Below are 18,074 nucleotides of genomic sequence, written 5' to 3'. Positions count from 1 at the left end.
GTAAAACAATCAAACCAATAAAAAAATATGACAGTTTGTAAAAAGAAATGTCACAACCAGCCCCGGTCTCCCCTACCGGTAACTACTATCTTTGACCGCCGTGGCATCGTAGCAACTTCTAAAATAAAATAATTCAAAAAGTAATGATGCTAAAATGTGCTAATAGTGTAGATACCTACTTATACATGGTGTTCCGTAATGAATGAAAAATGCAAATGGTATGTACGAATAGGTACACCACCTAATTATATAAAACCTATTTGAATAGTTTTCCAAAAATCACTAGAGAGACCAAGTTAAAAATTTTATTCGGATTTGTCAAATATTTATATTTTGAGCCAGTTTTTTCAATGCTGTAACTGTAAACATTACGGATTAAATTACCTATGTACTATAATATAATAATAATGATTTTTAATAAAGGTAATATATACATATTACATAGTGTTATAAAAATAGTGATATAAAATAATAATAATTAATAATACAAATAGGTATAAAACTTACATACTAACTGGGAAGTAGTATGTAAGTAAAAAAGTTAAAAGACTATAATAGGTACTACTTTTTTTACTAATAATGATTTGGTTTTTTTGTAGAAGAAGCTTTAAGTGCAAGAATTGTTTTTCTTTCATTAGGATGAGCTGATTTAAAAAACTTGTACTGTAAAAAAATACATGGGACAGAAGTGTCATTTAAAAAAATAGTACATCTCGGCTGGTGGGAGGCTTTGGCAGTGGCTAGTTACCACCCTACCGACATAGACGTACCGCCGAGCGATTTAGCGTTCCGGTACGATGTCGTGTAGAAATCGAAAGGGATGTGTGGATTTTCATCCTCCTCCTAACAAGTTAGCCCGCTTCCATCTTAGATTGCATCATCACTTAACATCAGGTGAGATTGTAATCGAATGCTGACTTGTAAAGAATAAACAAAAGGTTTGTAAATTCGTATAAAACTTGTGTGTACTATTTGTACGAGTAGTAGAGCTTTGTGATTGGTTTGAGGTTTATATTGAGTGAATAGCAAATGGGAGTAGAAAAATATATTTATTCTATTATTTTGTAGGATTGATTCTATTATTTACAATCATATATAGATTGTAATATATTATTATGATAGAAAGCCAATAACAGTTGGGTACGTAATCCTAGGCAGGGAAGCTGAACCTTTTGAATAATTTACGCATTTGCTTTCTTGTTTGCGTCCGGTGGTGTATATTTTTAACATAACTCCTTGCGGAGTGCCCTTGATATGCGTCCATATATTTTTTTATTGTTGTTTGTGTCTTTATATTACGCAAGTAAGGGTTCAAATTTTCAACAGGTGACAGCCGCCTGTATGACTTTCATAATACGTACTATTATCGTGAATTGCGGCAAACTTTCAAGAGTGAAACGAACTGTCACCCGCACCATCCTACATGAAACGAACTGAAGCCTATCAATCCGAAATATCAAGCCGAAGTTTATCATCTGGTGAACATAAGTTCCGATTGTGGGGGGGGTTTAGGACCATAGAACATTCAAGCGCTTATGCTGGCGCTTCAGCGGCAGGATTCGTATAAAGATTCTGCAAATCCCATCAGAAATGCCCTACATGTCGAGGTTGCGACCAGTGACATATCAAGACATTTTATCATTCAGACATTTGGTCGCTCAAGGACTATTCGTTGCTGTTGTATAATGAAACCAGAGTTAGGATGACAACTACTTTATTATCGAAGTACCCACAACACCTTCCCCATAAATAAAAGAATAAAAACAAACTTAAAAGGGATTATCTTTCCCCACAAACAAAAAGAAAAAAAAATAAGGTGGAATATAATAAAGAACTTAAAATAGGTAAAACAAAAACAGATTATAAATATTTTTGAATATCCGTGTACAACTTTTTAGCCTTTCTCTTTGGCAAAATGTTTGGATTGTTTTCGACCTTCACATTATCAGCACAGTCTGCATTAGGACTGCTACATGCAGCAGTTGTAACGCTCGTGCTTGGACTCGGCTGGGGAAGGGGTTCAGAGCAATCATGGTGATCTTCAGGTTCACATTTTCTTAAATGTCTGCGGTTTCGACGATATATTCTACCATACCTGTTTTGAACCATATATGAACGCGGAGCAGAGGCTTTCATGATAACCTGACCTCGGGTTTGCTTTTCCTGATCATGAATGATTACTTGATCCCCCACGTCTAATTCCGGCAACAACTTACAATGTTGATCATAATATCGTTTACTTTTTATCTGTCTATTTACCAATTTATCGTATTCACATTTACTAACCGGTTTTGGTTCTAATAGACCCGGATGGACAGGTAACCTACAATTTAATCTACGACCCATTAACAGTTGTGCGGGAGAACTCAACTTGCTATCGCGTGGCGTGTTCCTATAACTTAGAAGATTTAAGTAGAAGTCACTATTACTATTAATTGATTTAATTAGTAGCCTTTTCACCGTTTGCACAGCACGCTCACTTTTCCCATTTGATTGGGGATAATTGGGCGATGAAGTCACGTGATCAAAACCCCACTCTATTGAAAACTTTTTGAAATCACGTGAGGTAAAATTCGTGGCGTTGTCACTAAATAAAATTTCTGGAATTCCATAACGTGAAAAATTTTCTTTCATTGCAGTGATAACCGACTTTGACGTTATATTTTTTAAATAATTAACTTCAACAAAGCCAGAGTAATAATCAACCAAAATTAAATAATATTGCTTTCTATATTCAAATATATCAGCCCCGATTTTATTCCACGGTAGCCGAGGAATCTGTATCGGAATCAAAGGTTCTTTAGTTTGCATATTTGAGTTCTCCTGACAGACTGCACATCGCTTAACATACAGTTCGATATCTTTTGTAATTCCAGGCCAAAATAATACCTCGCGTGCGCGCTTCTTGCAACGATCTATTCCGAGATGGCCGTCATGTACAATATTTAACATTTGAGATCTTAAGGAACATGGAATTAAAATCAATTTATTCTTAAAAATAATCCCGTCTACTACAATTAACTCATCTTGTAAAGACCAGTAGGGCTTTAATATATCGGAAATATCGCATTTACGTTTGGGCCATCCTTTTATTATATATTCACATAATTGATTAAGATCTTTGTCTTTTGAAGTTTCACTTCTCACTAGATTTAACTTATTAGCCGACATCTGAACATTGTCTATTAAAAAACTTACTTCGTACATTAACTTTTTATCTAGTTCACTTTCATACGAATCGGGAAGCGGCGCACGCGACAAAGTATCAGCAATATACATATACTTGCCGGGTACATATTTAATAATTAAATCATAGCCTTGCAATCGAAGTAACATTCGCTGCAAACGCATGGGGTTAGAAGCTAAAGCTTTCTTAAAAATACTCTCTAACGGTTTGTGATCCGTTTCTACGATTACAGACTTTTTACCATATATGTATTGATGATACTTTTCACACGCGTATACAATAGCAAATAGCTCTTTTTCAATCTGGGCGTATCTAGTCTGTGTGTCCGTGAGTGTCCGCGAAGCGTACTCCACTGGCCGTCCGTCCTGCAGCAGCACAGCGCCGAGCGCCACGCTGCTGGCGTCGACCGACAACACCACCGGTCGCGACACGTCATACAAAGCTAACACCGGCGCACGACTTACCAATTCCTTCAATTTAGAAATTGCCTTATTGTGAATATCATCCCAATACCATGTCGATTCTTTTCTAAGCAATCGAGTAAGATGAACGGTATAAGTTGAGTAATTAGGAATAAATTTCGAGAGATAATTAGTAGCCCCCAAAAATCTCTCTAATGACTTTTTATCATTAGGTACAGGCATATTTATTATAGCCTTAACCTTTTCCGCATCAGGTTTCATGCCACTTTTGTTAAATACATGGCCTAAGTAAACTACTTCACTAACACAAATTTTACACTTATCCTTATTAAATTTCAAATTAATTTCTTCTGCCCTATTTAATAAAGCCGTCAGCCGTTGATCGTGCTCATTTTTAGTTTTTCCCCAACAAATTATATCATCGATAAATAAATCGACCCCTTCTAAATCTTCTAATAATTGTTTTAAAGTCGAGTGAAATACCTCGGGCGCACAGTTCAATCCAAAGGGTAGTCTTAAAAATTGATAACGGCCGCCTAACGGAGAGCTAAAAGTACACAAATCCGCACTTTTATCGTCTAATTGAATAGCCCAGAATCCTGAATTAGCGTCTAAAACAGAAAAATATTGAGCGCCATGAAGTTTAGTCGCTATCTCATTAATAGTAGGTAATTGAAAATGCGCGCGTTGAATAGCACAATTAAGTGGACGCGGATCAAGACATAGCCGTATACCACCGTTTTTCTTAGCCGCTATGACCAAAGAATTTACCCACTGAGTGGGATGAGTAACCTTTCTTATGACGCCCGCTTCCAGCATTCTATTTAGTTCACCCAGTAACTTGTCTCGAAGACTCAGAGGTATCTTACGCGGCGCGCTCACTACCGGACTCACAGACTTGTCAATAACAATACTATACGTACCGGGAAGGCAGCCTATGCCGCGAAACAAGTGATCGTACTTTGATAAGTTAATATCGTACACACGCTTAACTAGACCTAGTTCGATACATGCTTGCCTTCCTAGTACACTTTGACAGCTGATACTTGCAATTGCAAACTTCAATGTATATAATATATTTTTATACGACCATTTTAAATCACATATTCCTTTTATAGGAATTATATTTCCACTGTATGATTGAAGTTTAATTTTACTCTTATCGTTTATTAAACTGACATCGTATCCGAGTAACAAAAACTTTTCTAAAGATAAAACATTTATATCAGCCCCGGTATCGAGCTTAAATTTTTCAACGCCACACTCACCGCGTAGTGTTTCATACCAGTCCTCCGCATAGGTACCTTGCGGCGCCTTCGCAATAACAGATACAAAAAACGACTCGCCACCGTCACTGTCAGAATCTTTATCGTAATTTTCCGCGCACACATCATACACTTTTTTAGATTTATTTGAGCACATTCGTGCAAAATGAGGCCCACGACAAATGTAGCACTTTACACCAGCAGCAAAACACTGCGAACGCAATTCACAAAAAATTTTAATAAAAAAAATTCAACCGACTTCCAACTCAAAAAATAACTTTAACTAAAAAGCAAAAAATAACATCCTACCTATGTGCTACCTTCTGATCAGTTTGAAGGCGGTGCCAAGCCAGTGATGTTTTAATTAAATACGTTTAAACTACAAAATTTCTGTGGTTATTCCAGAAACAGCTTTAATTAAAATACGACACTGGCTTGGCACCGCCTTCAAACTGATCAGAAGGTAGCACATAGGTAGGATGTTATTTTTTGCTTTTTAGTTAAAGTTATTTTTTGAGTTGGAAGTCGGTTGAATTTTTTTTATTAAAATTTTTATTTTTTTATTTTTAGTTTTAGCATACCCACTGCGTGTGTACAGTCACAACCTATCTAAGTGGAAAGTTCCTATCAATACAAAATTATCAAGTCCAAACACAAGGTAGCTACTGTGAGCCGTCGAGGAGTTCTCTTCACTGTGCTTCGTCTTCATCACCAGACCCTTAATACAGTCGCAATCCATCTAGGTGGAAAGTTCTCATCAATACAAATTTATCAAGTCCAAACATAAGGTAGCTACTGTGAACCGTCGAGGAGTTCTCTTCACTGTCCCTCGTCTTCATCATCAGACCCTTAATACAGTCACAATCCATCTAGGTGGAAAGTTCTCATCAATACAAATTTATCAAGTCCAAACACAAGGTAGCTACTGTGAACCGTCGAGGAGTTCTCTTCACTGTCCCTCGTCTTCATCACCAGACCCTTAATACAGTCACAACCCATATAGGTGGAAAGTACTCATCAATACAAATTAATCAAGCCCAAACAAAAGGTGACTGCTGTAAATCCTTGACGAGTTCCATCGTCTGTGTTTCGGCTCCATCATCATACCAACTCCAAACCTTCATAAAGTTGTACTGGTTTAAAATACCTTATGGAAACACTAACAAACGTACTAGCCGTCTCTACAACTTTCGAAAGTTCCCCTCAATTTCTCCAGGATGCCATCATCAGATCCTGACATGAAAAAAATGGGACCACCCTGGAAGTAAACCCTACAAAACAAAAAAAGAATTTTTAAAATTGGTCCATAATTGACGGAATTATCACTGGACATACATAAAAAAAAAAAAAAAAAAAAAAAAAAAAAAAAAAAAAAAAAAAAAAAAAACATACATACAGCCGAACGTAGAACCTCCTCCTTTTTGGAAGTCGGTTAAAAACTGCCCACAATTAGGACACGGCGTCGCCGGCGCCGATGCACTAGGACGGGGCTCGAACCGACGGCCGACCGCGGCGTAACCTCCACGACGAGACGCGGGCGCACGACTTTCACAGCTGTTCGCGTTCCATCGCCGGCCGAATACGCCGCGGTCCCTGCCGCGCGCTTGCACCGCGTCGATGGACGCTCGCCCAGATCTTCCCACGTCAGACTCCAACTGACGCGAACCATCCATTGATATTTCATCGGCCTGACAAATTTTTATCGCCTTTTCTAATGTTAACTCATCCGAGCGAAGTAGACGATCTCGAACTACAGTATTTCTTATACCACACACAATTCTATCTCTTAATAGTTCCTCTTCCAGTGACGAAAATCCACAACTTTTGCTTAAAATTTTTAATGCCGTGACGTACTGGTTTATAGATTCGCCTTCCGTTTGGTTTCTAGTAAAAAAATTATATCTGGCTAAGGTAATATTAGGTTTTACGCCAAAATAGCTGTCGAACTTTTTCAACAGAACTGCAACGTCATCGCGTTCCGTCTCCTCTTCGAATGTAAAAGTTTGATACACGTCGAATCCATCCGGCCCAATTAAATTAATCAATAAACTGGCCTGCACTGCTGGATCTTCTTTGTGAACGCCGGCAGCTTTGATAAATAACTGAAATTGTGTTTTCCACTTCTTCCAAGCATCGGCCCGGCCGACGGGGCTGCCATCCATACTGAGCTCCGGCGGTGGTCTTGCATGTTCCATTGTTACACACACTACTCACGACTACACACGGTACTCAATTATCGATTAAATTGATAATATAATAGTTTTTGCACACTAATAATGAATTAAAATCCCACCGCTGTCACCATGTTGTATAATGAAACCAGAGTTAGGATGACAACTACTTTATTATCGAAGTACCCACAACAGTTGCGCTTCTGGACCAATTTAGGAGTCTACAGCAAACACACAATCAAAACAATCAAAATAAAACTTCCAGCAGTGGCTGAGAAAGAAGATGACGATGATGACTGACTAGCACTTGTCTAATTAAAATATTAGCTACCTAATCAACGGCCGTAGTTACAATATATAGAAAACTAATAATTTCGCTGTTCCTACCTATTCAAATCAAAATTCCTGTTAGGGTTCATTTACACGAGTGGCAACTCTACCGACGACTGCAGTCGACTGCCGTTAGCTGCCGCTGAGACGCTGACTGCAGTCGTCGGTAGCAGCTGCCGTTCGTGTAAATGAACACTTAACCAATAATAAAATTACGTAAGTAAGTAGTTTTAAATAGGTACTTAATATATTTTATTAAATTCCTGTAAAGCCGGGTTCAGACGTGTGTAAGTGTCAACAGTGTACTCAAACTCAAACATGAACTCAAAGCGAATTGTCTACGCAAATTTATTTCAAGAATTCGGTTTCCAATAGTTGCGAGCAATGCGAGCGTCTTTGTGTTCCCGCAGAAAACCGACAGCCGATGGATCAGCCCGATCGCCGCCGCGAGCATTACATGTAATGCTCGTAGTGCCATCCACACGTAGAATTCGCATTACATTACGCGATGGATAACATTACGCGTTACACACGTCTGGACCCGGCTTAAGGCAACGGTAATTTAAAATGAAGTCGTAAACTTAAAAAGCTCGAGGGTATCAAACGCGCCTCAGTCTGAGAAAAGCTAACAACAGACTTTCGCAGATTAATAAACAACTATCTCATAATAATAATGTACCTACTATAAATCGAATTTCGGCCAGAAATATATGTAGATCTGGATATATAAAATTACACGAGGCTGCTGGAACGCCTTACGTATTCTCCGAGGGATAAAGTTTTAATACTAATTCCCGAATACTGAGAAGAGAGAAAGCTAACAAAGCAAACGAAAATCTTGAAAACTCTTGAACCTTGGCCTTCATAGGTTTATATCGAGTAATATGCCTGCACAATGAGAATCCAACAGATTCCTTTTGACATGAGAAAATATATTGGGAGACATTATGGCTCTCGCAACTAAACTACGAGTAGGTAGATATTCTTCTTAATCGTACACTCTTGGCAGAGTGGTCGTGGTTGCAGCGATGAGATGAGGTAGATATTACAGCCTCCATATCCAATGATATCATCAATAGATCGAATCTATCTTGTTTTTGAACTTTGAACCCGTTTAATAACCTATCGAATGGATTCCCCATGAAATATTTTTTCGATCAAGTTTTCGTTTTATGGTTTTCTATGTTACCCGATATATGCGTTGAGGCAATTTCAATTATTCTATTTTTATTAAAAACGAGATGGCTTAGTGAAATAGGTAGTATAGTGTGAATTGAACCGAAGACAGGATTACAGTCGCGTCTTAAGGTCCGTTTACATCTACAGACAGTTAGCGTGCCAGATACGTACCGTGGCAGACAAAATAATATTCTTCTTTAAAGTGTTTATTAACGTATACCTATCTATCGTAACGCGGCCGCGCCCGGCTAGTATTCGCGGAAAGAATATTTTGTCTGTGCGGTTCAAGTCTGTAGAGTCATTTTCATTAAACCTGAACTAAAATTGACAGCGACTTACACATATGACAATAAGGCCGCCATTACCAAATGACAATGAGCGCCTATAAGACATTAGCGCCGCGTCTGGGGGACTTCATTTATGTAAAGGACTTTAGGTGTCTCTAGCTATCTGCTGAGCAGTGTGAATAGACGGTGTCTGTGGGTGTCTGTCACGCTACCTGTCTGTGACGAACTATGTCTGTACATATAAACCTTTATTCGTGGAGCTATCGGCGTTACCAATACAATATTTATAATACAATGATTATTTATGATTAGGTTGCCTGGAAGAGATCACTATTAGTGATAAGGTCGCCTTTTGCCCAAAAATGTATGTGTTTTATTGTTATTTTCTGTTTTGTGCAATAAAGTTGTTATAAATAAATAAATAAATATTTTTTTACATGTGTGGTTTTCGTTTATTGATACAAAAACAACAACTATTACATAAGGAAAATATTTCTTGACCCCTTGTCCCCATAATTGTGTAAAATGACATAAAAGTCCTTTATACGAGTGCTATTTGACCTGAGAAAGGACGGATCTTATGCTGGCCTATTTTTATGCAGTAATTTTTTTCTTCAGCACAACTCTTTAGTTGAAAATTAACTTTCTGTATTTTTTTTAAAAGGTTTTTCACTTTAAATTTGTTTTGACTTTTCAGTTAACGCTGGATGCATTCAGTCTGTTTATCTCATTCAACACATTGTAAGGTTGTTTGCCAGTTACGATTTCACCCGTATTTGAACTTAATTATTTAAACAAAAACTGCTATAATGTATCTTATATCTACCTTCGTACTATCTTTCGTCATTTACTGAATATGCCATCGCAGATTTTTTAGTGAGTACGTACTCTTATGTAGGTACTGTTATTATATGTATAGAGTTATATGCAGAGTTCGTAAAATAATGATTTATAAAGGCAAATTTGAAAACTTGGGTTACATTGTTCCATTGAGAAGTCCGCCATATTGGATTTAGACTGATTTATTTTTCGAATAATTCTTTGCAAGCCCTTTCATTGGATACCCATATTGTAAATAGCGGACGCCCGCGACTTCGTCCGCGTGGAAATCAATGCAGGTAAACTTTCAAGCCCTATTTCACCACTTTAGAGTTTGAATTTTAAAAATTTTTGAATTTCATTATATTCCGTATTTTTGTTATGATTTATGAACAAATTTTAAAAACTGTAACTCAAAAAATGAAGGACTTTCCATACAAACTTTCAACCCCTATTTCACCCCATTCTTCTTCTATATTTTCGCAATAAAAAGTATCATATAAAATTACCTTAGCAAATTTGCCAAGGCAGGGAGAACAACACGAGCAGAGAACGGGTAGTGTTGATCGATCGCCAAGGAATTCCTTAACCCTACACCTGTAGTCACAAATTCAGGAGTCTGCTTGGAGGTTTTCTCTCTACCACACGGTGAATCCATGGAATGCTAAGATATTCGTCCCCCCCTTTTCTGTATTATTGTCTTAAACCGTGCCAAGTTTCGTTTGAATTCATTCAATAGTTTCAGCGTGATGCCCAAATAACACAATTTGTTTTAAAATCGCTCGAATACATACCTACTCCTATATCCTAAAGATTTCACGACCCCTAAAGACTATTCTTTTGCAATAACAATAATCTTTACCCGACTAGCGCCATACATTGCATAGAGAGAAGTTTCGGCATCCAAATGTATTTTTAATGGTACCCCAGCGGGCAATCAATTTTGGTTCAGAAAGCCTTCGAGACCGCCTCCCACTCGCGTGCATTGTTCATGCCTCATGTTCTTATTTGCGTTATGAATGCAGTATATTTTTGAAAGTTACTTTTCAGTAAAAAAATCTAAAACTTTGTTCCGCAGAGCGCGAGCAACTGGTTGTTATTGTTTTATATTATTCGTATTCAGTTCTTGGTTGTGTACAACTCAATTTGTAACAAACGAAGTTTTTTACCGAGCCATGCGGAGTATAATACACGAGCCATACGGAATATAATACTCGTAGTAGAGTAGGTACTAGGTTTAGTTAGAAATATTTGACAACAATTGTTTATATTTTTTAGGATTCCGTGCCTCAATAGGAAAATCGGAACCTTTTTATGATCACTCTGCTGTCAGTCTGTCTGTCAAGATTTCTTTCCTTTCCTTAATTTCAGGAATGCGTAAAATCAAGTTGAAATTTAAACCGTATACACAGCGCCGGACCGAGGTAAATTTTAGAATGGAGCGAGATCCAATTATGGCGCCTTTCCTGTTTGCTCCTAACATTATATACTAGGGACGTTTGAAAAGTTCGTAGCCTAACGTATATCGGAATGTCATACATTTTTAACCGACTTCGAAAAATGAAGAGGTTTCTCAATTCGACCGTTAGATTTCGATTCGATTCAAGCCGTTTAAATCATAAAGATTTTAACTGGATTTTCAGACACTTCTTTCAGATACGGCTTTAATTAACACAGCACTAACTTGGTACCGCCTTCAAACTGATCAGAAGATAGCACATACGATGTTATGTTTCGCTTTTAATTTAATGGAAACTTTTTTATGATATAGTAGTATATTATAAAGTGCGCGGCCGCGCTTTTTTTGCGCTTAGGTAAAATGCCCAGGCATAGTCACAGTCGGAAGCCCTATTACAAACCCCCGGCCGAAGGCAGGTGTAAAACAAAGTTCGCGGCCGAAGGCCGCGCGTTTTTTGCACTTGGGTAAAATGCACAGCCATAGCCACAGTCGAAAGCCCTATTACAAACCCCTGGCCGAAGGCTAGTGTAAAACAAAGTTCGCGGCCAAAGGCCTCGCGTTTTTTGCTATATATCTGATCTTAATGAAACAAAGCCTATATGTTGCCCTGGACTATGCTTAATCTATTTGTGAAATCCGCATCAAAATCCGTTCAGTAGAACCAGAGAATAGCGCGAACATGCAGACAGAAAGACAGACAGACAAGAAAATTAAAAAAAATGTTTTCGTATTCAATTGCTCATTTCTAATTGCCCTAACTTGATTTTAGTTAAATTTGGGCGAAGTACAGACACTAGATTTCTACTCTTTTATTATAGTAGGTATAGATAGATATAGATAGGTAGATAGGTAGATTGACTTTTAGGAAGATAGCTGACACTATTGGCATCTCAACAGAAGGCAAACATCACATAATCGCCTTGACTTCTTTGAGTTGAACAAATACGCGATCGACTGACGAATTTTCGCAACTGCTTGGAGTTGTTTGAGGCAGATACTTTTTTGTATGTTTTGTGACCATGGTTAAAACCTGAGTATACTACTTTAACTCCAGAAACAAAAGTACAGTCTAAAAAGTGGACACGACCAGGATCCAATGTTCCAAAAAGGCAGAAGCGGTTTTGCGTGTTGAAAAAGTAATGGCCTTAGTTTTTTGAGATTCGCGGAATGTAATTACGGTGGATTACTAAAAAAAGGCGTAAATATAAACTCTGCTTAATAGTGAAATCTGCTGCGATGTTTCAGAGGAAACGAAGGAAAGAAACGTGTGAAACGTTTGTTAAAAGCATAGCAGAAATTCATCAGTATAATTTAGAATTCTTACCTTACCACCATATTCATATGATCTAGTCTCGTCTCCATCAGACTTTTATCTATTTCCGAAGCTAGAAAAGCACTTATCGAGTTCAAATTTTTTATGAAAGTGGTCTATGCATTTTCTAAGAGTTTAAAGAAAAAAATAGCTGGTATAGAAATGTTTCCAGGCCAACAAAATAAGTGTATTGAGCTCTAAATAAAGTTGAAAAATAAATTAACTAAAAAATTATAACTTTGTAGTTTCCTGGTTTACTTAGGCTACGAACTTATGGAACGCGAAGATTTTGACCATACTCAGGCCAATTGAAAATCAGGCACAATACCGTCTCTCGATCACGTAGTGCCCGGGTACAATCATCACCCTAGCGCCCCCAAGTACCTATAGAACCCGCGCGGCGAGTGGCGCTTGGGCGCCCCTGAGATCGCGACACCCGGGTGTAACGCACCCCCTGCACTATAAGTAAAGACTCTCTAGCTCACGCAGCGCCCGGGTGCAATCATCACCTGTATATACCCGGGTTAAAATCAACCCCTGCAGCATAGGTAAAGAAAGACGCCTCTATTAGAAGTAAATTCACGCACGTTGCGTTCATCTCTTCGCTTTAAATATAGGCGATCGAAAAGAAAAAATAAATAAATTTCTTTTCGATCTTGTCTTTATCATTTCGGCGCCCCCTAGGATTTGGCGCCTGGAGCGACCGCTCCGGTCGCCGTATGGACGGTCCGGCCCTGCGTATACACACGTGTACCTATCTGTTCTCAGATATAGGTCAGGTCCCATTAAGTTGTGAAAAAATAACTTGTAAGTTTACGTAAAGAATATACGGCCCTAAAATTAACACAAAACGCATATTTCGACACTCTCAGGGGAATCATAACTATTAGGGTACTTTCCCGTTGGCCTAGTCCCTATACTATGAAAATTCGGCAAGTAACATTGTCATGGGCCACAAGTACCAGAAGATGTCCCAAAACCATATTTAAACGTAAATAAAAAAAATATTTTATTTATTATTAATAAATTTAATTAATTTTAATTAAATTTATTAATAATAAATAAAATATTCTTAATTAATTACCTAATACTTAAATAAAGTTAACAGATACAAAACACTAGCCAAGCGTCTAATTGCAGTAACGGATAATCTTGAGTATTTTATTAAGTTTATAGGTAGTTAAATGAAAATGTTATTGTCACATCTACCTACATACATACTTTTAACAGCCTGTAGGTGGTATAATACCACCACTTTCGTGATAATAATACGAGTATTATACAATTGAGTGGTTGTACAATTATTGCATTCACGTGGAACTCGCATTGTCACGCTCACAGAGCTATTAGGAACAAAAAAAAAACAAAAAGTATCGAAGAAACTCGTCGATGTCACGCCTATGCAGTTCTGAACGTTCTCACGGGCAGAACAAATACCGTCTCTCATCCAGTTGTGTAGCGTGATATTTTACGTACAGTTATAACTAGTATAGCACCATTGCTGTCTTAGTATGATGCGAGAGAAGTTGATGATTGACTAAAGTAGCAATGGACTGAAGCACAGCAATTAAGTAAAAAGTTTGAAAATGTATTGTTTGAGGTGTTGTATGACAACAATGAACATAATGAAAGTTGACGCGGCGTTGTTGTTTGGTAAAGGATTACACGTACACTATCGACTTATTCTTTGAAGTGAACTAATACAACATATATTTATAACTAGTGGACGTCAAAACAAAACTTTATTCAATGAATTATTTTGTCAATACCAAAGTAGTAGGTAGGTAGTAGGTTAAATGTTTGAACAAAAATACTTCTGCTCGAACGAAATCATTTTATTAAAGAAAATAGTATGAAAGAGATATTAATCATTTTATTTACTTAACGTAAATAATGTTGCGGACTGCTTAGAAGTGCTCAGTCAATAACAATCTTTTTAGAGTTCATTTTCTTGCTGACTCTTAGCAATCACTAGAAAACCGGTCCCACTGTTTTTATTATTTACCATACAAGTTAACATTTAATGTGATGAACTGTACACTTATTGTTTTCCTTTTATCATTATAAATTTTTACCACAAAATAGGGAAAAATTTAACAGCCTCATGTACTAGCAACATTACGCGGGTGAGAAGTGCGACGATTGCAGGCTGTTGTGTATAATTTTTGGACACACTGCGCGCTATATAATGACATCTAAACGTGGCTTCTGGTGTTTTTCTGTATTCTGAGGTTCAAAGTGTGTTTTCTCGCAAATGTGTTAAAAAACCTCTTATGACATACGTGCGTTTTAATAATTACAGCCTCTGCTTCCTTACTATAGCTCTCGCCTTTGGCTCGAGCTGCAATATCGCCTCGGCTGTAATTTTCAACTTACCGCACTTATATCATAATGTACTATTACAATATAGAAATCACAGCATGTTTGTGCCACAATGAAGATTTAGCTACAATTTGAATAAAGTAGATTCGGAATTATGTAGGTACGTCTGTGTATACAATCAATGAGTTGAAGTTTTTTGAGAAAAACTTTCAAGACAGAAACGTCGCTAATGTGCCCTAAGTATTGGTAACCCTTATGTAAATTTACATTTCGTGCATCCCATGGGAAAGATATGGGGGCGGCATGATAATTGGCTAGTTTGCGTACCTACAGTCAGACTGTACCCGTACGGCGTACGGCCGTAATTATAGGGCTCAGGGAAGGTTGAAAGGCACAAAATGATGAAGAACAATATCCCCAATGATAGGTTAAGCTTGAATTATTGGATTGAGAACGTTGATATATTACAAAAATACCAAAGAAAATATGTCTCAAAAAACTCGCAGCTTTTGCGTTGTTAAAATTTAGAAATAGCTTGTGAGTGTATTATTGTTTATCAATAAATATATTGCCACTAATTTAATCCAGAATATAATTAATAAACATTTTTTTAGCTTTTTCTGGTTTGGTTAATAGACAAATTCCATACTAATCGAGCGAGCGAAGAAAGAAAGAAAGAAAAAAGAAAGAAAGAAAATTATTTTATTTTGACACACACACACATAATACACAAAAGACAACAAATACCTAAAACAAAAGACAGAAACTAGTCGGGCATACTCCGACGTAATATCACGTGAGTTTTAGCTGTGTTTCATAATCAATTAATATAAAAGACAGAAATTTTAAAAATATAGTAAACTAATAATTTAAAGATATTAAACTAATGATTAAATTAAATCCAAAAAAATGATGTGTGTGGTACCAAAATGGTCTCCACTCAGCATGTGCTACGCTAGTGATGGATGCACCAGCGCAGCGCTGGTCTTCCGTGGAACCATGTGGTGACGCGGGCGGAAACAACAAGAAGAAGTGTTACTAATTGATAATTAATAATAAGAACATAATAAATAATTATATATATATATATATACGAAGCATATAGAATAGGTATGCAAATTTTAGGTTCACAATTTTTTTCCGTCACAGCTTTTGGGTAAGGTAGGGAGTAGGTAGTAACTAGCACTAAATGGTTGATAATTTAAATTTAAGTAAAAATTTCATTACGAACACGATGTTATAAGACTTGTCTGAGAAAAATCATTCCTGGATTCCTCACATTATCATAATCATTCCAGGACTGTAATTTTTTAGGCCACCATTAGCAATAATTATATTCACTGAAATATTTAATTTGATATAAAATACTTTATCCAGTAAATAGGTCTGTGAAGCTCGTCTTATTTAAACGGGCTTTTAGACCAATAATAAAATCAAATGAAAATTTTAATAAAAAAATTCAACCGACTTCCAACTAAAAAATTAACCTAAACTAAAACGCAAAAAATATTAAAAAAAAACGTGAAAGGTTTCATAACCAATGAGGAGTTTTCTCAACTGTCCTCTGTCTTCATCATCAAACCCCTTATGCAGTCACAACCCATATGGGTGGAAAGTTCTCATCAATATAAAATTTATCAAGTCCAAACACAAGGTAGCCACTTTGAATCGTTGAGGAGTTGACTTAACTGACCTTCGTCTTCATCACCAGACCCCTAATACAGTCACAACCTATCAAGGTTTTTTTTTTTTTTTTTTTTTTTTATTTTTTATTCTTTACAAGTTAGCCCTTGACTACAATCTCACCTGATGGTAAGTGATGATGCAGTCTAAAATGGAAGCGGGCTAACTCGTTAGGAGGAGGATGAAAATCCACACCCCTTTCGGTTTCTACACGGCATCGTACCGGAACGCTAAATCGCTTGGCGGTACGTCTTTGCCGTTAGGGTGGTAACTAGCCACGGCCGAAGCCTCCCACCAGCCAGACCTGGACAAATTAAGAAAATCTCAATCTGCCCAGCCGGGGATCGAACCCAGGACCTCCGTCTTGTAAATCCACCGCGCATACCACTGTGCCACGGAGGCCGTCAAAAAAGGTGGAAAGTTCTCGTCAATACAAATTTATCAAGTCCAAACACAAGGTAGCTAATGTGAACCGTCGAGGAGTTCTCTTAACTGTCCCTCGTCTTCATCACCAGACCCCTAATAAAGCCACAACCGATCTAGGTGGAAAGTTCTCATCTATACAAATTTATCAAGTCCAAACACAAGGTAGCTAATGTGAACCGTCGAGGAGTTCTCTTAACTGTCCCTCGTCTTCATCACCAGACCCCTAATAAAGCCACAACCGATCTAGGTGGAAAGTTCTCATCTATACAAATTTATCAAGTCCAAACACAAGGTAGCTAATGTGAACCGTCGAGGAGTTCTCTTAACTGTCCCTCGTCTTCATCACCAGACCCCTAATAAAGCCACAACCGATCTAGGTGGAAAGTTCTCATCTATACAAATTTATCAAGTCCAAACACAAGGTAGCTAATGTGAACCGTCGAGGAGTTCTCTTAACTGTCCCTCGTCTTCATCACCAGACCCCTAATAAAGCCACAACCGATCTAGGTGGAAAGTTCTCATCTATACAAATTTATCAAGTCCAAACACAAGGTAGCTAATGTGAACCGTCGAGGAGTTCTCTTAACTGTTCTTTGTCTTTATCGCCAGACCCCTAATACAGTCACAACTCATCTAGGTGGAAAGTTCTCTTCAATACAAACTAATCAAGCCCAAACACAAGATAGCTGCTGTAAATCGTTGACGAGTTCCATCGTCTGTGTTTCGGCTCCATCATCAGACCAACTCCAGACCTTCATGGAATTGTAGTGGTTTAAAATAACTTATGGAAACACTAACAAACTCACTAGCCGTCTCTACAATTTTCGAAAGTTCTCCTCGATTTCCCAGGATGCCATCATCAGATCCTGACATGAAAAAAATGGGACCACCCTGTAAGTATACCCTTCTAAACAAAAAAAGTATTTTTAAAATCGGTACATAAATGACGAAAATATCGCTGGACATACATAAAAAAAAACATACATACAGCCGAACGTACAACCTCCTCCTTTTTGGAAGTCGGTTAACAAAAGAAATTAAATAATTATCCTATTAACATCGTATAGTTCATGTGCTTGTTTTGTGGCCTAATGGCTAACACTATTAAAATACTGTTAGCAAGTAATAATTTACGTATTCTAAATAGGTACCGTAAGAAACGTGTCTTTCTCTGTCCAGAGACATAGATAAAACAAAGATTAGACATGGTAT

At 37.4% G+C, this 18,074-nt stretch overlaps 2 protein-coding genes across 2 annotated transcripts in view; both read right to left on the bottom strand.

Annotated features, from left to right (window-relative positions):
• Window positions 1–18,074, bottom strand: part of LOC128199856 (uncharacterized) — a 56,260-nt gene that overhangs the window by 22,028 nt on the left and 16,158 nt on the right. The gene's annotated exons all lie outside the window — the stretch shown is intronic.
• Window positions 1,654–5,100, bottom strand: LOC128199855 (uncharacterized protein K02A2.6-like). The gene has a single exon (XM_052891032.1). The coding sequence runs from the start codon at window positions 5,029–5,031 to the stop codon at window positions 1,861–1,863; it is 3,171 nt and encodes a 1,056-aa protein (XP_052746992.1). The 5' UTR covers window positions 5,032–5,100; the 3' UTR covers window positions 1,654–1,860.

The sequence above is a fragment of the Bicyclus anynana genome, unplaced genomic scaffold, assembly GCF_947172395.1.
Source record: "Bicyclus anynana unplaced genomic scaffold, ilBicAnyn1.1 scaffold_61, whole genome shotgun sequence".
Lineage (NCBI taxonomy): Eukaryota > Metazoa > Arthropoda > Insecta > Lepidoptera > Nymphalidae > Bicyclus > Bicyclus anynana.
This window is presented reverse-complemented; position numbering and strand designations above follow the sequence as displayed.